The 26,453-nt window shown below is 40.5% G+C and overlaps 3 protein-coding genes across 5 annotated transcripts; 2 read left to right on the top strand and 1 right to left on the bottom strand.

Moving 5' to 3' along the window:
• Positions 1-567: 567 nt before the first annotated feature.
• Positions 568-4,531, bottom strand: LOC308103336 (translation initiation factor IF-3, mitochondrial-like). The gene is made up of 4 exons (XM_080453259.1): positions 4,483-4,531; positions 2,703-3,168; positions 1,478-1,638; positions 568-849 (listed from the first exon to the last, which is right to left on the bottom strand). Exons 2-4 carry the CDS (start codon positions 3,163-3,165, stop codon positions 607-609), a joined length of 867 nt encoding a protein of 288 aa, XP_080309385.1. The 5' UTR covers positions 3,166-3,168; positions 4,483-4,531; the 3' UTR covers positions 568-606.
• A 1,092-nt stretch (positions 4,532-5,623) lies between these two features.
• On the top strand, positions 5,624-15,921 carry LOC308103328 (adhesion G-protein coupled receptor G5-like). Of its 2 annotated transcripts, XM_080453251.1 has the most exons (18): positions 5,624-5,719; positions 5,823-5,945; positions 6,070-6,219; positions 6,783-6,866; positions 6,977-7,148; positions 7,284-7,312; positions 7,585-7,665; positions 8,298-8,439; positions 8,781-8,940; positions 9,699-9,839; positions 9,918-10,028; positions 10,118-10,154; positions 10,313-10,413; positions 10,543-10,655; positions 12,662-12,933; positions 13,430-13,520; positions 13,831-14,114; positions 15,074-15,921. In XM_080453251.1, exons 2-18 carry the CDS (start codon positions 5,858-5,860, stop codon positions 15,205-15,207), a joined length of 2,190 nt encoding a protein of 729 aa, XP_080309377.1. In that variant the 5' UTR covers positions 5,624-5,719; positions 5,823-5,857; the 3' UTR covers positions 15,208-15,921. The 2 variants fall into 2 exon arrangements, with proteins under 2 accessions (XP_080309377.1, XP_080309376.1); XM_080453250.1 differs by having other exon boundaries at positions 5,663-5,945.
• Positions 15,922-21,981: 6,060 nt separating this feature from the next.
• On the top strand, positions 21,982-26,237 carry LOC308103645 (tubulin alpha chain-like). Of its 2 annotated transcripts, none has more exons than XM_080453735.1 (4): positions 21,982-22,083; positions 24,474-24,693; positions 24,907-25,055; positions 25,134-26,237. In XM_080453735.1, exons 1-4 carry the CDS (start codon positions 22,081-22,083, stop codon positions 26,109-26,111), a joined length of 1,350 nt encoding a protein of 449 aa, XP_080309861.1. In that variant the 5' UTR covers positions 21,982-22,080; the 3' UTR covers positions 26,112-26,237. The 2 variants fall into 2 exon arrangements, with proteins under 2 accessions (XP_080309861.1, XP_080309862.1); XM_080453736.1 differs by lacking the exon at positions 21,982-22,083 and adding an exon at positions 23,080-23,209.
• Positions 26,238-26,453: the final 216 nt, after the last annotated feature.

Genomic DNA, 26,453 nt, shown 5'->3' with positions numbered 1-26,453 from the left:
GTCAATCACTTCACCCATAACACCTCACAAATGTAGCCTAGCCTACCCATAGATCATACCGCCTTGTATTCTCCCACCATTTAATGGAGTAAGCGCCAAATGTACCTTGCTTAAATTTCTCTTTTGTATTGTTCATACTAGCTATTGAGAATTCAAAGGAGGCTATTTCAATCATACAGTAAGTTGAACCCATTCAGTGGATTCTAGTGTTTTGAGTTCTTGCTGCTATGATGAAACCTGTCAGTATTAATCAAAACTGTGCTTTAGTGACATCCTGTGGTCAAAGTGTTTTATCGCCAATGAGACAACTGATCTTAAGGGCTGTTCTATCCATTCTTCAAGTATCACCAGCATTTTCGTACAAAAGAGCACAGAGCATCCCACTATACTATAATGTATGTGCCACTTGCTTCCCAATCCTTACATTTCCAACACTTTTTGTCTCGTAGGATAGACCAGATGCATATTTTTAAGGTGATATGACCTACGAAAATTATCCCATGTAATGCCATTATGGAAAAAATCTGTTTCTTATTCTTCTGAGTTCAACAGACACAGAAAACAAAGGAAAATGAATTATTTTATTTTGTAGGCTACAATAGCTCATTATTGTATAGTGTCTTTGTCTTCATGTTTCTCATCTGATGCTTTAGGCTGGTCAGGCTGCATGATTGAGTCCTCATTCTTTGATGGTGGTATATTTTTGTTCTTTCCCATTTGGGCAAGTTCCTTGACTGAAGGTGGCCGGACTACACAGACGGCAGCCTTGCCGTCACGGATGACTTGTGGCTTGGAAACAAATCCCACCATCATCTCCAATTGCTGCACCATCTGCTCCAGAGATGAGTCCTGCAGTTTCAAAGACACAAAAAAGTGAGATTTAGAGAGACTATTCTCAAGGCTGTCCAATTGTACCGTTTTGACACGGTTTCAGTTACGCCTACTGCAACACAATGGTGTTGCTCGCTGAAAATGTCCTCTAAAAAAAAACTACATTATTGGTGAGCACTGTTGCATGAATTGAGCTTTTGTTATTTTGGACTCACAGATGTAATACTGTGATTTGGCTGTAGGCTCAAAGAGAAGTGGCTAACTGTATGTGGAGCGTCAGACAACAGACTTATGGACGGATGGCACAAGATACAAGAATAAAAATCCTCACACCAGTATTACTGTTCCTATATGCAATTTTACCTGTTACGGTGGTCTGGGACCACCCAGCCTAGCAGGTCTGGGATGTGCGTGTCTTTTATCTGTTTATCAGCTTCTTTCTCATCTGGATGCCACAAGATACCATTACATGACTTACACAATCCACTACCAGTGAGTATGTCACAGTAATGTGGGCATTAATCCCCACTTCTATGGGAAACTGCCCAACAGCGACGCCATTTTCTTCATTTGATCAATACCTGACACCAATGTCTGCCTGTAGCCTTTCTCTTTCAGTTCTAACTGACTTAAGTTATTTTCTCACCAGTGGTATCGCGGTTTCTGCTTGTGCGCGCCGCCCTGACCGTAGGGTGATTTTCACATGATCCTTCTTGTTCAGCCAGCTCTGGACTTGTTTCAGCTTGGTTGTGAGGTCATGGGGGGCGATATCAGAAGAAAATGTGAGCTCCTTCACATCCACAGGCCCTGTGGATAAAGAGCATTTCCATTTCACCATTCTGGGAACCCATTCGGTAAAAAAAAAAGGGGGACATTTTTTATACTAGTTTTTATAATAATATTAATAATAATACTACATACAATAGCACTTCTAGGTACTCAAAGTACTATATTTTTATTAGGAGAAAAACAAGTTTAAAGTTTAAATAAAAACTATATAAAAAAGGGGATTATGATTAGCTAGGGAATGCAAGTCTCCTGTCACCCATGTGAATGATTGGCAGTTGTTAATGGAGATGAAATGATGTCTGTCAGTGAGGTGTGATTTGAACCAGGAGAGGGCAGTGTCAGTCATTCCAAGTGTGGATTTGAGGCATGAGATGAGTATGGAATGGTGTATGTATGGTATCAAAATCAGCACTGAGGTCAAGGAGGATGAGGATGTTGAGTGAGCTAGAGCAGGAGGTCATTTGTCACTTTGATGAGGGCAGTCTCTGTACTGTGTTTGGGGCGAAAGCTGGATTGAAATTGTTCGTAGAGGTCATTTGTTTCTAGGTATGCAGTGATTTGGGTAGCGACAACACGTTCCAGGATTTTGGACAGAAATGGGAGGTTTGAGATGGGCCGATCATTATTGCGGGAGTTAGAGTCAAGACCAGGTTTTTTGAGAATACCGGTAAGTGTGATGGAGGCGAGCTTTAGGGGAGGGGGAACAAATCCAGAGGACTAAAGCCCTCTGGGGGCCACTTTCTTAGTCCACTTCTTCCCAAGTGTAGTCCTACTAACAACAACACTACATGTTTACGGCAGTGGTGCTGACAGATTCTGCTGTTGGCAGAATCTTGAGAGATTACCATTTCACAAACTAGGTTCTCTTCTCAGTATGTGTGTAATTAGAAGAGTAATCTGGGAGAACCTTCCGTACTTTGAGGCCTACATCGCAGCACAACCCTACATTGCCACACGGCCCTGTACGTTTGCATTTTACAACATCTGGAAGACCAGGGACTTCATCCTCTATATCTTCTCTGGGCACCAAACAAATATATTTCTAAACAAGGTCCCAGGTTCCTAGGTGGGAAAGTACACACCTGCCTTTGCTTTCTGTTTCTCCCGCAACCTCAGCTGTTCTTCGTGGATCTGTTTGCCGCTCATTAGCCGGTAGACGGGGGGATCAGACTTATCGTTGAGCAGCACCAGCTTGAGGTCCTGCTCGTCCATGATCCTGAGGACGTCTGAGCGGTGCATGGTGCCCAAGTTCTCGCCCGTCTCGCTGATCACCTGCAGCTGACGCTGTTGGATCTTACGGCCGACATTGTTGATGGTGACACGAGCCCGCGGGTCCTGCTTTTTCTTCTTCTTAGGGGCGGGAACCTCATCTACATCGTCCACTGTAGTGGAGAACGGAGACCATCGCCAAGAGGGTGCGATCACGTTACACCTCATGTTACATAATAGATATCTGGATGGTGCTCTCTGGGATCCGGAACTGCTGCCAGCACACACACCCCTCACAGCATGGCTCAGTGCCCACCTCAGGCAGCATGCAGACATAACCTGGACCAGCAGAGACAATAATGTTGAAAAATGCAAACACATCACTTAAAAAATATGCCAAAGTAAAATGCTATACTATACTATACTATCAAGGTACTGTATCAAAAGCATGGGATTGTCACAAACTGTTTAGATTTTTAAACTTGGAATTGTGAATCCATTATTACAAGAGTCTAAACTCACTTTCAAATGAGAACCTGTGAGGCTGTGAAAGTCGTGCATTATGCCTTGCAGTGGTGGAAAAAGGACTCACGTTTTTTACTTAAGGAAATGTATTAATACTGCAATGTAGAAATACAAAAAAAAGTCTGTCATTCAAAATGTACTTAGGTAAAAGTACAAAAGTATTGCCATCAAAATATACTTGAAGGACCAAAAGTAAAAGTACTCAATATGCAGAATGTCCCATTTCACAAGTTTTCAAATGTCTAAAATGTCTAAAAATCTTTTTGAAAATAGCAGATCTACAAGCTCTTGTGAGCCTGTAGATGGCTATTTTCAAATAGCCAAAGTATATAGGCTGAAGTGGTTAATGTATGTTTTGTAATAATTGTAGTGCAATGAAATTACAATATTTGCCTCTGAGATGTAGTGGAGTAGAAGTAAAGTAAAGTAAAGTAAAGTGGAAAAAGTAAAAGTACCTCAAAATTGTACTTAAGTACAGTACTTGAGTAAATGTACTTAGTTACTTTCCACCACTGATGCCTTGACAGCTGTTGACCAGCTGAAAACAAGAGCCAGGGGCTCTGTCCATGAAGTCAAAACCATATTTTCGTTTGCCTAAAACAGACAGCTTGTGAACTCGGCTTTTACAACGAAGTAGAGATTAAGAGAAATATAATGTCGAGCACAATGGGGATGCAACCGAGCATCTGAGGGCTTATAGCTCTGGTCCATAGCGTTAGAAGGAGTTCTTCTTCTTCTAACGCTCTTCTTCTAACGCTATGTACCAGAGCTACTGTGGGCTGGGCTCAGCTGCCTCGTTTACACAGTTAAATGTAAAATATAATCACTGGATGAACCTCGACAAATGACAGATTACGTGATGTATCTGACCACAGAGATAGAGACAGACAGCGACAATGGAAAATCAGCTTGATTGCTTAGAAATAACGTCTGAATTCTGGTTTTGAGCGGATGTTCTTGGCTTTGTACAGTCAGTGTGTCGTTAGTGAGCGCAGTGCAGTGTACAGGACGGTTTGATGGTACGTGTCAATATAGTCTCTAGTCTGTTGGCTACTCCCGTTTTTAAAGTAATCCTGCAAAAATAAATCAGCTATGAATGTTCAGCCTCGTTATAAAATAGGAGCTTACTGTTACTGTAGGTCAAAGTCGTATGTCCATGTTGATGTTTCTGTCTTCTTCTTCTTCTTCTTAAAATATATGGCAGACTAGCTTTAACATTAGAGCTTTGCTGCCCTCCACAGGTCACAATAATTGATCATGTCTCTGTCTCTGTCTCTGTCGCTGTCTCTGTCGCTGTCTCTGTCGCTGTCGCTGTCGCTGTCTCTGTCTCTGTCTGCTGGTCTCTGAGCCGTCTCTGTCTCCGTCTCTGTCTCTGTCTCTGTCTCTGTCTCTGTCTCTGTCTCTGTCTCTGTCTCTGTCTCTGAGCCGTCTCTGTCTCTGTCTCTGTCTCTGTCTCTGTCTCTGTCTCTGTCTCTCCCAGATTAGGCAGGGTTTTAAACTTTGCAGAGGGGATAGTACAGAAACTAGGGGGAAACTGGTCCAAAATACATCAGCAAAAGAAGACCTGTTGTAATGTAACACTGGTCAATTTTGTGTATGGGACTGTTAAACTGGCCATCTGACTGGAAGACCAGGGAGGAATCAGGTTCAGGGGCTGGGGTCAGTTGATCCCTTGTTGATGCCAAAAGGGTTGAGAACGCCTACAGCCTGGTGGTTTATACAGGTGTGGTGTGTAGGTAAGGTACAGTCGGCGGTAAAGGTTTCTTTCAAATGTTTATTATTATTATTATTATTATTATTTGTATTATCATTGTTTTCGTTCCTGTTTTGTTTTTTTCCTATTTAAAAAAAGGGTGATTGTGGTGTCGTAGTTTTTTTTGCCACTTTAGTCATTTCAGTCACTGACTATCATAGAGAAATGGTTATCAATTTACTTGAGGGTCTTAAGATCCTACATACAGTAGCAGTGTGCGAGTTATGACAGACAGACTCCATTGTATGACATTGTAATAGTTTTTTCAGTTGTCAGTAGTTATAAAACATTTTTTATATCAGTGTCACGCTGGTGTCACTGTATGACAGTTGGTATCAAAGTATTCAGTGAGTGACACTATCATTGTGTTTTGTATATCAACCTTGATGAATGAGTATTGTGGGGGTTTTGCCTGAGGAAAAGTAAACACTCTTCTGTATTCATCCAGTGTTCACAGTGGTCAGCTATGCAAAGTCAGAGCTGCCTGTGATGTTAGTTTACATGTTCAGAGCTCTTGTTTGCACAACTGCTTCTTTCACTGAGCTGCAGGGGTCACCTCCCGATTTTATGCGAGAGCTGGTGAAAACTTCTGGGAAGTCAGATTACAGGAAGGTCAGTATGAAAATATCTCAATCATCTTCTAGAGATTGAATTTAAATGATGAAAAGAAATGTATACATCACAAGACCATTTGTGTTTGAATGAAACACAACAGTGAATGCATACCCTTACCAACTCCTATACTAAAATATGGGAGAGACTTCACATCATCGCATGGCACTGAACAGCTTGATCATGGCTTGGATACTGATGTGTCTTCTCCGGATCAGCCCTGTTTGTGAGTAAATTATGTCAATAAGTCTTATAGCATAATATGAATGTTGCTTTGTTCTTTTTTCACTTAGACTGTCTGTAATTTTAAATCATCCATGCAGTTATTTATGTTTTATACATTTTTATAGCCACGACTTATGACCAGAAAAATAAGGAAAACAAGGACAACTATTGCCATGAAATCAAAAACTGCTTGACTACTAATACAGCTATTTTGACTCTTGGTCAGACTATCACCTTTGTGAAAAGAGCTGTGACACCAAAAGAGACATCTGTTGGTGAGTTTAGAGTTTAGACTAATGCACATCTGTCCTTGAAAAAAGTTTGATAATTTATAACTATGCCTGATGTATTTATTTCTGTATTTGTAACTATGCCCGATGTATTTATTTCTGCATTTGTTCAGGGCCCCATGACAATTTATTGTACATAACATCACAGTGCCCACACAGAATTGACTAGAAAACTAAATCCATAAATCAAGGAAGCACTGTTTGAGGATGGCTGTAAGGTAGAGAGTGAAAATGGGTGTGTGTTCTCATCATAGCCACCTGAGCAGTCATCTGCTGGGTGAAGCTGTAAAAGCAATTTCCCCATGGGGACCAGACCCTTGAGCGTTCCTGTCATTGCAGGGCACTTGGCATCCTGTTAATCCCTCCAGGTGTATTCTTGTGGCTATCTGAAAAACGATTGTATGTGAAGTTGTTTTGTTAGCGACATACCAGTAGAATGTTCACACCAAAAATGGAGAGCAGTTGCTTAGGCTTCTCTACCTTGGAAATGGACTTCAGTCCAAAGGCTTGAGTGTGTAGCTGAAATAGATTTTCTTTTGTCTTCACAGGAACACGTGAGAGTTGCAAATTGAATGATGAAATTCTGCAAAGACATTGCACAATTACGTTGACTCAAAACATATCTCTAGACAGTGAGTGTGACCTGCTCCTCCCTCAGTTTGTGAAACACCCAAAACAGTCCCTTTTTCAACACATGGCCATTTAGGAAAACCAAAACTGTGTTTCTCAACTTTCCAAACAGATCATTGCAAGAAGAGTGGGAGAAGCTACGGGAAGATAAAGCTGACGTCCTCTCTGCTCTACCTGTCAAAATGGCATGTCAAAAAAGACCTGTCTCTGTGTGTCCTCCTTGGGAATCACTGCAAAACGAACCTTATCCCAAAAGACATTACAGGTGAAACTGAGATGAATAAGTAAGTAAGAAAAATTAACTATTTCCATTCTTATAATAAGCACTACATACACTGTAAAATCCTGAGAGTGTTAATTCAACTCTGAGAGTGAAAAAAAGGACACTACCAAGAGTTAATTCAACTCTAATTTTGCAGTGTCCTACAACCATTGCCCAATACTATAGGTAAGCAGTCGTAATTTGCGGATCAATTTGACATTTCCTGTTACTGAGTGAGTACTGAGTCCTGTTGTTATTATCCTGTTGTATTCCAGATTGTAGCTCTGGAATATATATATATATAATAGACTGTTAGTGTACTTGTGTGTGAATGAATTACTTGAAAACATCGCACTCTAAACTGACAGTGACTTACGCCACTATATATTCATGTTGTTTGTAGATAGATGGATGGGTACATATAGAATGCTAACATCTACTTATTTATGAATTTATAGACAACTGCAGACTGACCTGTTTGAACACACGTATAAAATGCAGTGAAGCCACATATAACACAGAGCTCTGCAGTAGTAAAGGTATGTGTCCACCTTATGCTGGCCAGCATGACCAATGAAACATAGTCTCTCCGCTTTTTGGTTCCACCACCACATACCAAGGATGAGACCACACTGTTCACATTGTTTCACAGGTTCAAAGAAGAGATGGTTGAACAGAATTCCTATTCAATGGCTTTTGCTAGTTTTCTATGCCAGCTAAGAAGAAATGGCTGGCTATTGTTACTTGACCAAAGTTTGCAAAGGACAGAACACAACAGGAAACTGAGAATAAATCAGTGTAGACAGCTATTAATGATTTGAGTAACTAATAATTTCTGTCAGCTTACATAAAATATAAGCCACACAAGTATTTCTATATTTTAGGAAGCTCTGTCACTCATCTCCAGTTGTGTTTATTAATTCATTAAGAATCCCTGGGACAAACTGAAACTATAATAAGCATGGCTGGTTGTGCTATAAAATACATCCTTGTATTATTCATTCATCATGAAAGTTTTGAGGCATATTTGAATTGCCAAGCTACTTGTAGGTATTCCTCAAGGCCATGCTCACAACACACTCCAATTATTATTATGATGGTGTTGAAAAATACCCCTTAGTGGGAAACCTTGTTGTTCACTGGGATGAAATCTGATGTCTCCCTGTCTTAGATTTAACCAAACACAAATACTTTATTAATATAACTGAATCGAACAACAGCTGTTACAACTGTCATAACCCTGTGACAAAGCCGGAGGAAACGATAAGTTTGGATACACAACTTGTAGGAGACATCGACCCAAGCAGGGCTGCGTAAGTTATACTGTTCCTGTTCCTATTAAATCCAGTTAGTTGCAAGCCGGTGTCTTACACCACAAATAACGCATCTACAAGCCCTTTTGTCAGCCTAAGGTCTGCGTAACTCAACAACAAAACATTTTAATGCAAATTCAAATGCTATTCAAATGGCGTTTAAATAAATGCACATGTAACATGTTCACATTCTTAGAAGAGAATAAAGGTCACCAAAATGTAATGCAATCAGTCCAACATTAGTAGACATTCCAAAGATGTGTTATTTGATTCTGATTATCATTTAGTATTTACAATGGCTCAGACACCAGCAATCAACTGTTCTCCACTTCTTTCAACAGTGACATCATGAAACATATGTCCTCACTGATCCCTAAGATGAATGGGTCTTCAGTCGAGGTGTACATAGGGGAAGTCATGGGTACAATAGTGACCCAGGAAGCTGATGTGGATTTTGAGGCGATCTCCTTTGGCTACACCTCCCCTAACTCTAGCTCAAGCGTAGGTGGCATTTCTTTGATACAATATATATTGTAATAGTTCTTTAATCAGGGTCCTGGAAGATTGCCGTGGCTTTCCGATGTGTTTTGTACATTTGGAGAAGGCTTATGACTGGGTTCCGCAGGAGATATTTTCTTTACTGAGGGCCATCCAATCTCTATTTGCACAAAACAAGAGCTGTGTCCGAGTCGTGCTCGGTGGGGGTTGGCCTCCACCATGGTCTGCACCCTGATACCTATCCTGTTTGTGATATTCATGGACAGGATTTCAAGGCGCAACAGCAAGGTCATGGAGGGGAGGGTTTATGGTTCAGTGGGCTGAGGATTGCATCGCTGCTTCTTGCAGATCCTGATACCAGAATCGGTCTGTGACCCTCAGCACTCAAAAGATCAGTTCACAACAGAGTGTGTAGTGGCTGGGATGAGGATCAGCACCTCTAAATCTGAGGCTGCGCACGCACACACGCACGCACACGCGCACTCACGCACGCACTCACTCACACACACACATAATGATATAGGTCTACCACCAACCTGTTACAATTGTACAGTAGGGGTATGGAAAATGTATAACTGGATTCAGCCTCAAACAGATATTTCTGTACTTTTACGCCGAAGTATCAAAATTTGCAAAATGAATCCTATTATGATGCTTGCGAGGCTTCACAAATTGGGATTACCTAATGCTAGCCTATTCATAAAAATGAATGAAAAACTGTAAAGACGAAAACACTCATCACCTATGTTGTTTTCCTACAGATTATGGAGAGCAAAGATCGATTGCTTGACTTTTCAACATCTGTTTCACTGTCGAAGGAAGCATTTGACCAAGCATACAATGCAAACAATGGTACCCAGGTACCATTTGTAGCTGTTTTCAGATTCATCAACATGGCTAAGGTAAAAAACTCTCCAAGCAGTCACAGATAATTGTCCCACAGATATTATTCATAATTATATAACTATTGTTCCACGCAGGATGAATTAAACAGCAGTATTTTACACAATGAGACTATAGCAGTTGAAATGGGAGTAGCTGTTTCTAATCTCACAGATAAAATACTCATCAGTTTTCGACATGTCAAAGAGGTATGTCTATAACTATATTATTATTATTTTTATTACTATTTTTAATAATATGAATATTAATTTGCCTTTCTATATCACAATTTTTCTAGAAAGGCATTCCCTCATGTCGCTCGTGGAATGGTGAAGGTATTGTCTTGCCCCTTATTTTACAACTGTACATGTAAGGCTTTGCATTTTTTTCCTTCGCTACGTTTGGCTGCATGATCTGATATCTGATCTATGAACGCATCCAAAACCAACCAGTTCATTGTGCTTCATGTAAAACAATGTGGTTACTGTTGTAGGAAGCCTCCCAAACTGGACAGATGAAGGATGTCTGACTGACTATGTTGGAGACAACATAGATTGCAAGTGCACACACTTGACATTCTTTGCTGTGCTAATGGTACACAACGCTTCCCATATGTTCTTTCTTTCTTTGTGTTGTAATAATTTATTCACATTTTCAGGCATTAGCACACTAAAATTCATTTTTGCTGTCTACTCTTTGTCTGTTGTTTTACAAATTGTCCAGTCTCAGCCCACCATCTCCATCACTGACCTAAACTTTCTCACCTACATCACCTACGTTGGCTGTGGCCTGTCAGTGTTTTTCTTGGGAATATCCTTCTTCATGCACTTCACAAGGTGAGAAAAGAGAGAGAGAGAGAGAGAGAGAGAGAGAGAGAGAGAGAGAGAGAGAGAGAGAGAGAGAGAGAGAGAGAGAGAGAGAGAGAGAGAGAGAGAGAGAGAGAGAGAGAGAGAGAGAGAGAGAGAGAGAGAGAGAGAGAGAGAGAGAGAGAGAGAGAGAGAGAGAGAGAGAGAGAGAGAGAGAGAGAGAGAGAGAGAGAGAGAGAGAGAGAGAGAGAGAGAGAGAGAGAGAGAGAGAGAGAGAGAGAGAGAGAGAGAGGCTGTATTGAGGGAATGTAGCAACTTTCAAATTGCCGTTCCTATTTTGGGCATGTAATTAATAGCGAAAACCTTTCAAAACAGATAGAATTTAAGTTTCTAATTCTTTTCAGAGAAGTCATTATTACTAGAAGGTTTCTCATTATAATGACTAACAGTCTTTTAACATCTTTTATTCTTTTCTTTTTTTAATCACATTTGCAGTAAGTAATGCATCCTGTGTGGATTTTTTTCATCAATGTTATCTTTGTTACCATCGACCACAAGGTTGACTGTATGTAAAGTATGTGTAATCATGTAAAGTAGGAAAATGAAACTGTTGAAGAGCAGCCTCTGTGTTGGAGTTCCGGGATTGCAAGGACGGCTGTCTATAGCTGATCCTTTTTCCTAATGAAAAAGTCTTGAACTGTACAGTATATGGTTGTGCAAATTACTCATTTGGAATAATTGTAGCGATCTTACGGTTCACAATCCTAGACCTCACAGCTTGACTTTTCATTCTGAATAAGACTTGCATCACATTTTTCACAAATATTCTGCTGGCTCAAAGTTACAGCTACTCTTTTCTGCATAATGGTTGTCCTGCGCAATCATACTTATTTTTAATCATCATTTTAGGCATTCAGAGCAACTTAAAAGAACCATTGTATAGTAGTCACAGAGTATATTTCACTGACATTACAAATAACAAATACAAGGGTTAGAGTCGTGCCAAGATGGCACTGTGATTCTATATAGGAAGATGAGGAGATAAGGAGGAAATGACCTGGCTTGAACAAAACCTGGCCATGCACTGCTCCTTCTGGCCAAGACTCTTCTCTCTCCTGGCTCCCAAGCAGTAGAATGGCCTCTTTTGGTCACGGTTGCAGCAACAAAGCTGAAAACCCGGGGAGATCATTTTCCGCCATAGCGCCCACACTGTGGAACGAGCTTCCACCCCATGTTAGAGCGTCTCAAACCCTGCCTGTGTTTAAATCATGTTTGAAAACTCACTTGTAGGCTACTCCTTGGCGTTTGAAAATTCAGATTGAGAAGCTGTTGTTTCCTCTAGGCATTGTGTCTAATGTTGTCCTGTTTATTGTGTGTTGTTTTGCTCTTGTTTATTTTAGTATTTTGTTACAGAGTGTACAGCACTTTGGTTCAACACTGTTGTTTTAAATGTGCTCTATAAATAAAGTGGATTGGATTGGATTGGATTGGTTGCAGAAGTCCCTATCCCAGACAGACGGTAGTATAATCTGGCAAGATACTAATGTGTCTGAGCTGCACGTGCATGTACCTGCTTGCTCAGGGGATTAATTGAATCTTGACCATCAGGTGAAAATTTGTGTCAGATCCTGTGTCTAGGTGAGACGTGACCTTTGACACGATCTAAATGTCTCAACAGAAGAGCAGGGAGACGAAATACAACCACCCCAATTGTATTTATATTGTATTAACATACTCTACCATACAGATTAGACAAAATTATAATGTATTCATGAAAGAAAGTGACATAGTGCCGCTCTGTTCAACCCTACCTTGTCTGTATGTTGTCCGCCACTTACTGTTATTAGATGCTATACTTATACTGGTTACTGGATGTACTGAATGTTGATCACTACTCCTACTGTACATCTCTGTCATGATCACATATATTTATTCCCAAAGCATTTAACTAAACTACTAACTAAATTAATCACAGGAACCAAAAGAAACAGTAGCGATACATATGACCTGTCTGACATTTTGTCCTGTCCTCCCAGGGGTGGTAGCAAGGCCAACAGTACCACAAAGGTCCTTATGCAACTCTTTTTGGCCATGTTACTGCTCAACCTCGCCTTCCTCACCAATAAAGGCGTGGCAGATCTAAAGAGCCATGTGGGCTGCGTGATGATCGCTGTCATTATGCACTACGCCCTGCTGGCAACATTCACCTGGTTCGCTGTGGAGGCCTTCCATTTGTGTCTGCAGCTCTACAAGGCTGGCAAGGTCACCATCAGTCACTATGTGCTCAAAGTCTCCATTGCCGGTTGGGGTAAGTTACGACAGCCGTCTTTCCTCTGAAGTATCAAGGATGCATTTGCGGATTAAATGAAAACCAGAAAAAAACACATTAACCAATTTCACCTCTAATGACATGCTCAAACTAGGGACAACATCAGGTTGAAAGTGATCACTAAAAATACTTATATTTGTATTGATTGATTGAGCACTTTATTGAAAATGAATTAAAAAGGATAAAAGCACAAATTGTGGCTTATAGGCCTACCACCTTCCATGCATAAAATGTAGCTCATGAACACTGATTAGCGTGGGGTTGAGGGAGTAAGCCCCCATGGATATGGACCCTGGTTCAGGTAAAAAAAGAAGAATGGAGGTTCCTTTGGCTTGAAAGAAAAGAAAAATGCAAGATGTTTTTTTGTTTTTTTTTTACCATTATTGCTTGTTTGAGCATTAAAGTCATACTAAACAGTCCCTCCTGGTTAATAATAAAGTTAACCTGTCCGCTCTTTTTCTCTTTTCATATCAAGTACTGCCGAGTATTGTTGTGACCACCATCTTCAGCCTGGGAAAATATGGTGAACAGGTCATCATCACCGAGGATAACGCTCAGGTCACCATGTAACTAACAGCATTTCCTAATCCTACACGATAATTATTTTAGTTTTATTCAGTCTATTCTGTATTGTGTGATGAAATCCCACAATACAAAGGGTATTGCATAACTGGGTGGAGCATGCATTTCCAACTTGCATGGAAATGTAAATCCCAATAATAACAGCTGTTGGTTGCGTTTACCTGTTAAATTGTCTGCGGCTGTGACATGTCATGTGGTGCAAGATCAGTTCAACATTCTAAAAGAGCCCTGTAGATTAATTGTATAGGGCACTTTGTTTGTGGGTTAATTAAAACTTTTCCTTTCTGTACCGAGGTGCTGGATAACAGACAACAATGTCCACTACTTTGTCAACGTGGGCTACTACGCCTTGGTCTTCATCTTCACTTTCACCACCTTTGTGGTGGTCCTTTGCTGGCTCTGTTACATGCAGAGCAGCAGTGTGAGGGATGGTCAGGCGGACAGGAGCAGGAAAGACGTGTGGACCGTGTTGGGTCTGTGCTGCATGCTGGGCATCACGTGGGGATTCGCTTTCTTGGCTCACGGCGTCTTGCAAGTGCCCGCCTACTACATTTTCACCATTCTCAATTCTTTCCAAGGTATTCACAGCTATCGTATGGTTGACAAGTTGCAACTATTTAACACTCCATCCCCCCCAATTATTTTACATTCTGATCTATTTATTCACAGATCCGTTCATGATAACCAGTTACAGTAGGAAAGGAAATTGTACAATTTGAATTGGCACAGTATTTTAAAAAAATCACACCCTGTGTGAAGTGGGCGGTGTCTTGCTAGCTAATCACAATACTGAATGGAGTCGATCAATCATGTACAAAAAATAAATACATTTATTGAAACACTCTTTATGATGGACAAAACCATAACTTGAAAAAAACAAATTTTTGTTTTTTTTCAAGTTATGGTTGCTTATATAGGGCTATGCACATGTGTCATGTGACACTGGCCAATCACAGTCCTGAATAGATTGTGCTTGGCCAATCACAGCGCAGGATAATTGTACTAATTTCCAAACCTCACTTTTAGGGCCGGTTTCACTGCCCAAGATATTTGTACATTTTTCCAAATCTCACTTATAGGGGCGGTTTCACCGCCCAAAAAAACATTTTAGCCTTCAGGAAGTACATGGTATAATGCAGTGTTTCTTGAAGTGGGGTCCGGGGAGTCAGGGACCCCAAGGGGTCCTTGAGGGGGTTCCAGGAGGTCCCTAGCAAAAAGTGTTGATATACTATAGCGTCAAAATCCCTTTTAACCACTTTAACCCTGTATACATAGGCTATTTGAAAATAGCCAATCTACAAGCTGACAATGTATTGTCAGCTTGCATGCGAGCTTGTAGATATGCTATTTTCAGAAAATCTTGAAAAATGTGATTTAAAGGTTCTATGACATTCATTTTCACTTTTTATATTTTTTATGTTTTTTGGGGGGTTTTATGACCTCAATTACACCAAAACATTTTTAACTTTGAACATTCAGTGGATTTTCTGTGGTCTATTGCCTTCCTGTGTGATTGACTAATCTTGTTACTTGGCAGGCTTTTTCCTGTTCCTCTACTACTACAACAACAGGCGAATAAGTGGAGACGGCAATGACAAGGAGAGACATTCCAGCTTGAAAGCAACCATTCAAACCATTGTGGCCTATGAAAACCCCTACACTGATTTTTAAGGTTAAGGTAGTTGCTAAGGAGTCAACAGAAAGCAGTTAGACTGAATTGTAGACTGACCTTGGGAAAGAGGTCCAAAGTGTACTTGTTTTTTTTGCACAATCATAAGACAAAGACCGTGATAATATAATGCAGGGGTGCACAAACCTTTTCAGGTCCAGAAATACTGATCCATTCTTGTCGAGACCAACTCAGTGTAATATTTATTCATGATAATGAACCACATTAAACCCTACAGTACTGTATATACGTTGTTGACCGGGCTCCCCAGGGGTCTATACTTTTTCCTTCTTCATCAAATCTGTTGCAAATGAGTATTGTTGCAACACGTTGTGAGCTCATACTGTAGATCTGCTATTTTTGGCTAATGTTCACCTATTTTTGCCGAATGTTCCTGATCCGTCCAGAAGAGTGTCTGTGTGTGTGTGTCCAGGGCTAATCTCAGTTAATCAAACTAATTGATTTAATAGATTATTCAAAAAAATATACATATTTGAATAAAATAATCAATTTTGAATTTTCTTTTTGCTGGTGAAAGTTACAGAAGTGCATATGGTGAATGATATGAAGTGTAAACGTATCATATAAACAATAATTGTTTAGTTAACATCATTGACCCTACTGCATGTTTAAGGGCTTCTGGAGAAACTCAACTTTTCAGTTGCTTTGGACAAGGGAGGGACAGTCCATTATGGGGGATTTCTTTTGACATAAAATAAAACAGACATAAAATATGTCCTATGTTGTTTGTACATGTGTTTACTTTGAATATGCAACAGTTAATTGGACTACGGTAATCGATTTAGTCAATAATTAAAAAATCAATTAGGAGTTTTTTTTCATATGTAAAAAATAAAACCTAAATGTATCCAAAAAACACACTTTTTGATTTTTAGTTAAATCTGAAAAGTAATCGATAGTATAGTTAATATATAGTTAGTATAATATATAATAGTTAGTGTAGCCCACATTAGTCCGGTGCCCGTTGAGTTTAACACATTTTTATAATGGATGGAAAAGTAAATTGGGCTGAAACCTCGTACATCATACATGCGTCATAGATAGTGGCCTGAGAACCAATAGTTCCCGAGCCATGCAGACACACAGTGAACCACAAGGCTACTGAGCTGGTCAGATATGCCATAGATGACTGATGTCAAAGGCTGACCACATGAAGTCCGAGATCCGCATGGGAACCATGCTGTTAGATCCTGTCTTGTTAATTAACTTTTGATGCTGGCTTGGCGAGGTCGGTTTGCATTATTCTGGAATGTAATGTGACGTTTCAAGGATGTCATAGCTACAGAAGGTTGTCCTATGTAAGGTGGGTTTGAGTGGTGTGAGCAATAGCATTGTGTGTACAAGTACATTTGAGCTTGTAGGTCCTAACACTTAAGGTGCTTCAAGGTGCTGTGCACATATTCTTACTCCTATTTACTCCTATGCATGTCTGTGAACGCTCTAAAGTATGCAATCACAATTTGAGCAATTCCAACAAATTATATAATTTCAACATTTTCAGTTTTTACTTCACACGTCACTGACACTGAAAACAATACAACAATCTCATTTGATTGATCAACATCTCTCATGCCAGTTAATTGATCAGCACCCCTCTTAATTGATTGTAGTATACCTCCAAACTCAAACTTGCCCTTTCGGGAAGCTGCAAAAGCACTCATCTCAGTTGTTAAGTTCTACTTACTTACTGTACTTATCACACTGCATCATACTTTATATTATATCTCATCTATTCCCTATGTATTAGCACATATTGGCAATACCGTACTCCATGAACCCTCTGCATGAATTTAAATCTATACAATTATTTTTACACATAGTGTAGATAACATTACATTACATATTGTTGACATGCATATTGTTCACATATATTTTGGATTCATTTGACACATAATTGTTTTGCCATTATGCTGCACCTATTTTACTTATATTATAATATATAAGAACTGTGTGGTTTACATACATAAAGTCTACATAAAGTGGTACAACAATGCATACTAGATATATGAACTATATAGAGAGAGGCTTGTTTGTTATGGTAATCATACCTGTGTCTTTGTTCAAATTAAGTTGCTTGGGTGTTAAGTAGGAAACCAACAGTACCAAAAATAACCATAGCAATTTCTTAGTTTGAATTACAGAGATGAACCAGCCCATTCCAACCTGATAAGAGAGAGAGAGAGAGAGAGGGGCGGGGGGGATACAAATGTTAGCTAACATCACACACATTCGACTTTCTTTTCTTAGGGCATTCACTTCACTAGTGTAGCGTTCATTCAAATTGAAGGAGCACATGCTGCCTCAAATATTGGACATAATATAATGTCTTAACTGTATGTTGTAGGTCAAAGTAGCCAGACAACTATTCCACAATCTTCGAATGCTATATGAGGGAAGCATTTGAAAATTGTGGGAGTCAACAGTCTGAATCGGGACACTATATTTCTAATAACCACAGTCCAAAACACAGAATGCTGATAGATTTGATAGAACAATTAATCTCCAACATTAAGCATGAGAATGTTGGCGTACCCCATTAATATTGGTAACTGAGAAGAATATGATTATAGTATAACTTACAATAACTCATGCGATTCCAGACAAAAAGTATCCAATGGACCTGTAGTAGAAAAAGAAAAACAAATGAGCCCAAAAGTATTTCTGACCACTATTTAAAAACAAAACAACGAAACAAAATCAATAAGTGACACTAAGGCAAACTGTTCAATATCAACTGTACAACCAATGAGAATGTTTTCCTACGTAATTATGTTTGATGAACTTGTGTGAACACCAAAATTATGTTTTTTGTGGCTGATCTCATGGAGGTTGGAACTTGAGCCAGTGACAATTTCCCTATACAACAACCAATGCAGTATCTAGAAAACTAAAAGATGATGTGGGTCAAATAATGGTTTACTAAGTTAAATCTGTACCAGGAAGCATCGCCGTCCAATAGCATGCCGGACTTTATTGAAGGCTTTTGTATTGTGGTCACAGTCCAGGAATCGGCCTTCCCAGAACAGGCAGTCGGCAGTCAAAATGACATCATCTCTGGTTACATGTCTAGTGCTGTCATCTAGATAAGCGTTAACATCGTGGCTGTGATGCATCACCATGAGAATCACTGGTTTATTTCCTTTCAAGAGTGAGAGATTTAAAGAATGAATGAATGTGGATAGATGAATGTATACAGTACATCAACTGATCCAACAATGGAGCATTTCTCACTTGGAATCTTTCCCATTGCCTCCTTGACATCAATTCCACTTCGCGAGGGGCTCGGGCAGAAAGCCAAGATGTAGTCACTTTGGTCAATTGATGTCTTCTGCCGCTGTCCAATATCTTTAAGTTTACTAATGACTGCATAATGAGCACCACCAGTCAACCCAGTCACAAAGGCAAAGAAGCTGAACATATTCCCTATGGTGATGAAACATATTTGAAAGGATTATGAATCTTTGTTACAAAAAGTGAATTGTAACAAAACTGACAGGACAGAAAAGTAATGGATTATGGAAAATATGAAAACAATGTTTGCCTTTAAAATCTTAAAGGGATAGTTCACCCCAAAATGACTTTTTTTCTATCGATTAGTCACCCCCATGGAGACTTGAATTCATGGATGTTTTTTAGTTTTTGTCGCATTCCTAAGCCAATAATTTGATTACCGGCAGAGGTTCCGGTAGGAGACACAAGAGTCTCCTTTGTGTCTTTGTGTCTCCATGGGGTGACTAATCGATTGAAAAATAATATTTTTTGGGGTGAACTATCCCTTTAAATGCAAAACATTTATCTCATTATTTTATCCACAGCAACTTACAACAAGTGCAATCATAAAATAAATTAATGTATCTGACAGCAACCAATCAAAGGTCAACATACAGTAATTCTAACTCTAGAAGACAGGATAGTGTCAGGAAAGGCTACACCTACACAGCTTGCAAAGCTGGGTTTTAACTAGTCTAGTATAACATGCGTGCATGCGTGTGTGTGTGTGTGTGTGTGTGTGTGTGTGTGTGTGTGTGTGTGTGTGTGTGTGTGTGCGTGCACACGCGCGCGTGTGTATGTGTGTGTTTGTGAAAGCATAGAAACCTTTGGCCTAGAATATCTAATAGTAATAACTGCTAAACAACAAGCATACTGCACACAACCATGTATGAAAAACATAGGCTATTTAAAATGTAGACCTAACAATATTTATTTATCCATCCGATTACAATTTCCACTAGACTATGATGACATCATGAAGATGTGGCAAACATGTCTTTCCAAAGTTCAAATGTTAGGATGATGGGCATTATTTCTTCGCAGTAGCCTAGCCAAAAACATAATGATTTTTTTAGCTACTCACCCTATTGAATAATAGTTTCTTATTGACAGGCCTGACAACGAGACGCAAAACGGATCTTAATCCGGAGGGAAAGGATCCATTTCCCATAAAACTGCCCTTTTGTACTTTCACTTCGTATCAGAGGAGTTGTAAAGAAGAAGAGTTGCGTTGGGAGGGATATACGTTTCTCCCAGTGGAAAAAGTACTCTAATGTTTTACTTAAGTAAAAGTATCAACTGCAATGTAGAAATACCCTGTTACAAGTAAAAGTCCGAACTCAAAATTTACTTGAGTAAAAGTACAAAAGTATTGGTATCAAAATGTACTTAAAGTACCAAAAGTAGAAAGTACTCATTATGCAGAATGTCCCATTTCACACGTTTTCAAATGTATACATTTGAAAACTTAAAATATATTTTGAAAATAGCAGATCAACAAGCACAATGTGTCACATAGCAACGTTATGTATTGAGCTTGTAGATTATTGGCTATTTTCGAAGGGCTGAAGTGGTTCTTTAGTGTGTTTTGTAATAACAACTAAATAACTAAAGAACTAGATAATTGTAGTAGAAGTACAATATTTGCCTCTGAGATGTAGTGGAGTATAAGTAAAAGTATTGAAATTTGGAAATACTCCAGTAAAGTAAAAGTACCTCAACATTGTACTTAAGTACAGTACTTGAGTACATGTACATAGTAGACTACTTTACACCACTGGTTGGTTGCCACTGTCTGCAACAACCACTTTCAATGTTGCAATCACTTATCAACATTTTGCCAAAATTGCAATTTTTGCAACGGTCAATTCAGACTGCTGCAATTTCTTACAACTGCATGGTTGCAATTAAGTTACAATCATTGGTGTGGACTGGCCTTATGACCCTATATCCTAGGAGAGGGTTTTAAGGTTTTTCTTTTCAGTGTGTTTTTGTGTTTAATTAAAATGGTCCAATAAGGCGATGGTGGTCTATACATGATTAGAACAAGCTTAAACATTCGACAATTAAGGTCTAATATTTCTGCAATTGCTGCAGAACCTGTATATCCAGTCATTTGGGGGCATAAATAAGAAGTTAAAGGATATGCATGTTCACACATCATGTATACTTTAGTTTACATTACATTTTACAATTTTTTTAATATTTTATTTTTTAACATTTTGGACAAAATAGCCAATTTTACACCGAGGTGCCCAGATGTCCCTAGTGGTAGCCCTGAAACATGACTGTAGACAACCATGCACTCTGCACCTGAACTACTGCTGCCCTGAAAATCGCAATTAATGAAAAGAAGAGGTCAGATATGAATTTGCTAAACTATTAATTGTAGCTATTATAAGACATCAGGACATTATGGAAGACATGCGAGAGAAAATAACATCTATTCAAAGACACACATTCATTTGAATTCATTATTTAAATATGATAATGAATATTTATCTACATTCATTCAGTCATTTAAGTATATTTTGATGCCAATACTTTTGTACTTTTACTCAAGCAACATTTTGAACACAGGCCTTTTGCTTGTAACAGCTTATATTCACATTGTGGTAGGCCTATTGCTACTTTTACTTAAGTAAAATATTTGAGCACTTCTTCCACCACTGTGTACTAGCTGTGTATTCACATTTACATGTAGTTGTGTGGAAGGCTGCCATACAATACTGTGCAATTCTGACCTTGTTCATCAGAGTTCGTTTTGTGATGTGACCATTCTGATTCATTACTGTTTACACCTCATCTCCACATCCTTGAAAATACACTGTGTATGTAAAATGCTGACCTACTCTCTGTGTGTGTGTGTGTGTGTGTGTGTGTGTGTGTGTGTGTGTGTGTGTGTGTGTGTGTGTGTGTGTGTGTGTGTGTGTGTGTGTGTGTGTGTGTGTGTGTGTGTGTGTGTGTGTGTGTGTGTGTGACACTGCACCTGCATTGATAGAACAGACTGTTTATAACAGTAGAATGCGCATAGATGCTTTAATAATCATTTGGCGCCCTCTGGTGGCAAGTATAGGTGATGAATCAGCCGGTCCTTACCCTATGGTCCTTACCCAGTGTAACTCACTCAATGTAGTCATCAAAAACAAACAAAACATGTGCAAATTCAGTCAGAAGGACTAGATAGGCGTTATAAAATGCAGTCCATTTACCATAACAGTACAACAACAGTCCTACTGAAAAACTGAAGGACTAGCTAAAACATTCACTTTGAAGATGGGGTCACAAGAAAGAACCCATCATGATACCACTGAGATTAGTTTTTATCCCCTTATAGTTTCTAGATTGAGTGATTTCACCTACCCCGTCTACAATTCCGTATCATCCAATGGCTGATGACTACAGAGCAGCTCCCAAGCCAATCAATGTCCTATAAATAGAGGGCCATTAATTCGAAGTCAAAGATTGGCTGTCTGTGGGAAGGAACTCAAGGAAGGAAGCAAGAAAGTTACAGCAGAACCTCTGAAGTGAGAAACAAGCTGTGGGTTTCAGTTCTACTCATACTCAACGGGAAAACTGACAAAATGGTGAGTATGTCGCTGCTGACTGTCTTAACTGATGTCAAAAACCAATTTTGCATAGGTTATGCCTAGAGCCTATAGATCAAACATAGCTGTAGTATACAACCCTCGTAGACGTATTTATGATTCTGACGTTTTCAATCTACGAGAGTTGTAGCCCCTACGGAACCTCTCCCTCCGCTAAAGTAGCTCCGAGATGAGGTCCCTCGTTGGTTCCTGCCGTTTGCGGTCGACATTGTCGCACATTTTCCACTTTTACATGTTTCTTACCCCTTTCTGCACATCGTATCCAAAAAGCAAAGCAATTGCGCCACTCTCTCATATGTTTTAAGTTCTAGCGGAACATAACAGCTTCCAACGTGTTGAAGAAAGTATTTAATTTGCCTCGGTTTTCATCCGGTTACATGTTTTTAAGACATTGCGCAAGAGTTGCGCCCGTTGAGATAACATTACTGATTACCCTACTGGTCAAATGTTGAATTGCATCTTCTAATGCAAAATATTATGGAACCGGATGAAAACCGAGGCAAATTAAATACTCGTTGGAAGCTGTTATGTTCCGCTAGAACTTAAAACATCTGAGAGAGTGGCGCAATTGCTTTGCTTTTTGGATACGATGTGCAGAAAGGGGTAAGAAACATGTAAAAGTGGAAAATGTGCGACAATGTCGACCGCAAACGGCAGGAACCAACGAGGGACCTCATCTCGGAGCTACTTAGCGGAGGGAGAGGTTCCGTAGGGGCTACGAGAGTTGTAGGGTTCACGCCCCATGGAGACATGGACTTTCTGCACTATGCCCCGCAGATACTCCAAACGTGTACAAATTGAAAATAACGGTGCTTAACTGTCTCTACGCGGTAGTAGTTTAATGTAGTAATCCATATCTTTCAATAAAGAAGTGTTTTAATGCCGTGCCGTCTGTGGCCGATTCTGTCGGAATTTTCCAATGGGCGGTAGTGACGGGGCGCATCCGGTGAAACCCGGAATTACACTAAATGTAAACAGGAAGTAAACGAGGGTGAAAAAATGGCGTTCGGCCACAGACGGCATTAAAATACTTCTTTATTGAAAGATATGGATTATTACATTAAACTACTACCGCGTAGAGACAGTTAACAGTTGGGGCTTGGGGGTAAGCACCTTATTTTAAACTTGTACACGTTTGGAGTATCTGCGGGGCATAGTGCAGAAAGTCCATGTCTCCATGGGGCGTGAACCCTACAACTCTTGTAGATTGAAAACGTCAGAATCATAAATACGTCTACGAGGGTTGTATACTACAGCTAGATCAAACAAGACTATTGTGTCTACCTGTGTGAACCGATGGAACCATGCAGCGCTTCTTTCTTCTGTTGTGGGGGGGGGTGCATGCCTAGATGGATAGATATCTCCTTAAAATGAATTGCATTCAACCATGGGGGACATTGCAGCCATATTGACATAGCTAAATATTTGTATAATGTTACTTCCTTGACATGTGGTTTGTGTTGAGGTCAAACCCTAGTGTTGCCATTTTAGGCTAATGTGTAACAAAATAATATCGCAAAAATGTCTGCTCTTAACACATCTTTGTGAGCTTGTATTTTGACCTGCAAGCTATTGGCAACACCTTCAGGCTGTGCATTGGCTCACTCACTGAAGGCTCTGCTACACTAGTAACACAACCTTAATTTGTAGTAATGATAACTCCTGTGAAGGTGTTGCCTATAGCTTGCTGTTCAAAATGGCCAAAATACAAGCTAGCTCACAGTGATGTGTTGTGAGCTTATTAGATATTTTTTACACGTTAGCCCCAAATGGGTATACCATGGGTTAATGTACCTTTCTAATTGAGTAAAAAAATCCCATGTACAGTGCAGTGACTTTTTATTTAATTTTTATCGCACCTTAACTAAGTCCATATGCATATCATGTACCGTATAGATCTGCTGCTATGCTCACGCACCTTTGTCTTACCTCAGGTACGTATCAACTGATTGATCTCTCTTCCCCTGCCCCCCCTCTTCCCCTTTTTTATGGAAATGACAAACGATGGAGCTTGCACAAAAAACGATTTCACCCACTGTTTGCACCTGTAAACCTGTGAGGTGACAAAGTTGCTTCTGATTATTAGACGGGCTACATTTCCCCCAAATAAAATGTGCATGTAAATGTGGTTCCCCTCCAGCCAATCAAACCCAGCATGGGCCCACCTGTGTTGCTTAAGGTTGGGCCTTCATCTCTGCAACATTAGTTCCATCGCTTTCCAAAGGCACGCTGAATTTCCACAACAGCCTTTCTTCCCCAGTCATGTAGCCTGCCCTGTAGATAAAATTGTCTCGCCCCAATTCAGAATTCTCATTCTCTTTACAGTGCAATTAACATTACCCCCCCCCCCACCCTCTCTCCCTATACAGCGTGAGTGTCTCTCCATTCATGTTGGCCAAGCCGGAGTCCAGATCGGTAACAGTTGCTGGGAGCTGTACTGTCTGGAGCATGGCATCCAGCCTGATGGAACGATGCCCAGTGATAAGACCGTTGTAGGTGGTGACTCCTACAGCACCTTCTTCAGTGAGACTGGATCAGGAAAGCATGTCCCCAGAGCCATATTTGTTGACCTGGAACCCACTGTCATTGGTCAGTTAAACCATTTACCAATCCCTTGCAACTTTAAAGGAATACTTTTCCTAGTCTCTTAGACTGCAGCGGACACCGCAAATATTTAATTATTGACTCAGGAATGCGACAAACTAAAGATTCATGGGATGAGTATTCCTTTAATAAAAGCTTTGAATAAAAACAAAGCATTTTATGATTGTCAACCATTTCCTTTAAACCTTCCATTGACAGATGAGATCCGTAAAGGAGCGTACCGCCAGCTATTCCACCCTGAACAGATGATCACAGGAAAGGAGGATGCAGCCAACAACTATGCCCGCGGACACTACACCATCGGCAAGGAGGTCATTGACCTGGTGCTGGAGCGAATTCGGAAGCTGGTGAGGGCCTTAATTAATTGAATTTTATTAGCAAAGTGCTTAAATTCAGCTTTAACTGATTTTCCTTTTTTTTTTCAGGCTGACCAGTGTACTGGCCTCCAAGGGTTTCTCATCTTCCACAGCTTTGGTGGCGGCACCGGCTCTGGTTTTGCTGCCCTGCTGATGGAGAGGCTCTCTGTTGATTATGGGAAAAAGTCCAAACTTGAGTTTGCCGTCTACCCGGCTCCCCAGGTGTCCACAGCTGTAGTGGAGCCCTACAACGCCATCCTGACCACCCACACCACCCTGGAACACTCAGACTGTGCCTTCATGGTGGACAACGAGGCCATCTTTGACATCTGCCGCAGGAACCTGGACGTCGAGAGGCCGTCCTACATCAACCTCAACAGGCTCGTCAGTCAAATTGTGTCTTCAATCACCGCCTCCCTTCGCTTTGACGGAGCTCTGAACGTTGACCTGACGGAGTTCCAGACCAACTTGGTGCCTTACCCCCGTATCCACTTCCCTCTGACCACCTATGCCCCAGTCATCTCTGCCGAGAAGGCATATCACGAGCAGCTGTCTGTTGCCCAGATCACCAACGCCTGCTTCGAGCCGGCCAATCAGATGGTGAAGTGCGATCCCCGTCATGGTAAATACATGGCCTGCTGTCTGCTGTACCGTGGAGACGTGGTGCCCAAAGATGTCAACTCTGCCATTGCAGCAATCAAGACCAGACGCAGCATCCAGTTTGTAGACTGGTGCCCCACAGGCTTCAAGGTGGGCATCAACTACCAGCCTCCCACCGTGGTTCCTGGAGGAGACCTGGCCAAGGTCCAGAGGGCTGTATGCATGCTCAGCAACACCACAGCCATCGCTGAGGCCTGGGCACGCCTTGACCACAAGTTTGACCTAATGTATGCCAAAAGGGCCTTCGTCCACTGGTATGTCGGCGAGGGGATGGAGGAGGGAGAGTTCTCTGAGGCTAGGGAGGACATGGCTGCCCTAGAGAAGGATTACGAAGAGGTGGGCGCTGACAGTGCTACGGCAGAGGATGAGGATGAGGAGGAATTCTAGGCCACTCTTGTCTTCCGGTTTGCCGTTGGCCGGAAGTAATGGAATGGGGGGAGAATGGGCCATGTGAGATCCTCTTGTTTTTCTATCATTCCTCTGACTTGTAACTTATTAAATTCACCCAATGGGTATGAGCAGTTAATTTGTCCTGTTTATGCTTCATTTGACTTATAAAGGTTTTGTGTGTTTTCCCTTTTTGAGACCCAGCTGAGCTTCAACAAAACTTTCAGTTCAGCTTCAACAAAACCTTCAGTTCAGTCTGAGTCACTGGTACTCATCGCTTGAATAAGATTTTTATCGGTGGAACCTGGTTAGTCTTGATTGTTAAAAACCTCATTGGTTGGA

Source organism: Gymnoscopelus braueri (genome assembly GCF_963280865.1).
Source record: "Gymnoscopelus braueri genome assembly, chromosome: 16".
NCBI classification, from domain to species: domain Eukaryota; kingdom Metazoa; phylum Chordata; class Actinopteri; order Myctophiformes; family Myctophidae; genus Gymnoscopelus; species Gymnoscopelus braueri.
The sequence above is the reverse complement of the archived record's forward strand: the minus strand, read 5'-3'. Positions and strand labels throughout refer to the sequence as shown.

What these genes read in the sequence shown, in the direction of transcription:
- LOC308103336 (XM_080453259.1), bottom strand. Translation starts at nt 3,165, where the DNA reads ATGTCTGCATGCTGCCTGAGGTGGGCACTGAGCCATGCTGTGAGGGGT. An exon ending in GAAACAGAAAGCAAAGGCAG is followed by an intron (nt 1,639 to 2,702) that starts GTGTGTACTTTC and finishes CTTTATCCACAG; the next exon opens with GGCCTGTGGATGTGAAGGAG. An exon ending in CAGAAACCGCGATACCACTG is followed by an intron (nt 850 to 1,477) that starts GTGAGAAAATAA and finishes TTGAAACTGCAG; the next exon opens with GACTCATCTCTGGAGCAGAT.
- LOC308103328 (XM_080453251.1), top strand. Translation starts at nt 5,858, where the DNA reads ATGGGAGAGACTTCACATCATCGCATGGCACTGAACAGCTTGATCATG. An exon ending in AGAGCTCTGCAGTAGTAAAG is followed by an intron (nt 7,666 to 8,297) that starts GTATGTGTCCAC and finishes TCCCTGTCTTAG; the next exon opens with ATTTAACCAAACACAAATAC. An exon ending in CCCCTAACTCTAGCTCAAGC is followed by an intron (nt 8,941 to 9,698) that starts GTAGGTGGCATT and finishes GTTTTCCTACAG; the next exon opens with ATTATGGAGAGCAAAGATCG.
- LOC308103645 (XM_080453735.1), top strand. An exon ending in CCTGGAACCCACTGTCATTG is followed by an intron (nt 24,694 to 24,906) that starts GTCAGTTAAACC and finishes TTCCATTGACAG; the next exon opens with ATGAGATCCGTAAAGGAGCG. An exon ending in TGGAGCGAATTCGGAAGCTG is followed by an intron (nt 25,056 to 25,133) that starts GTGAGGGCCTTA and finishes TTTTTTTTTCAG; the next exon opens with GCTGACCAGTGTACTGGCCT.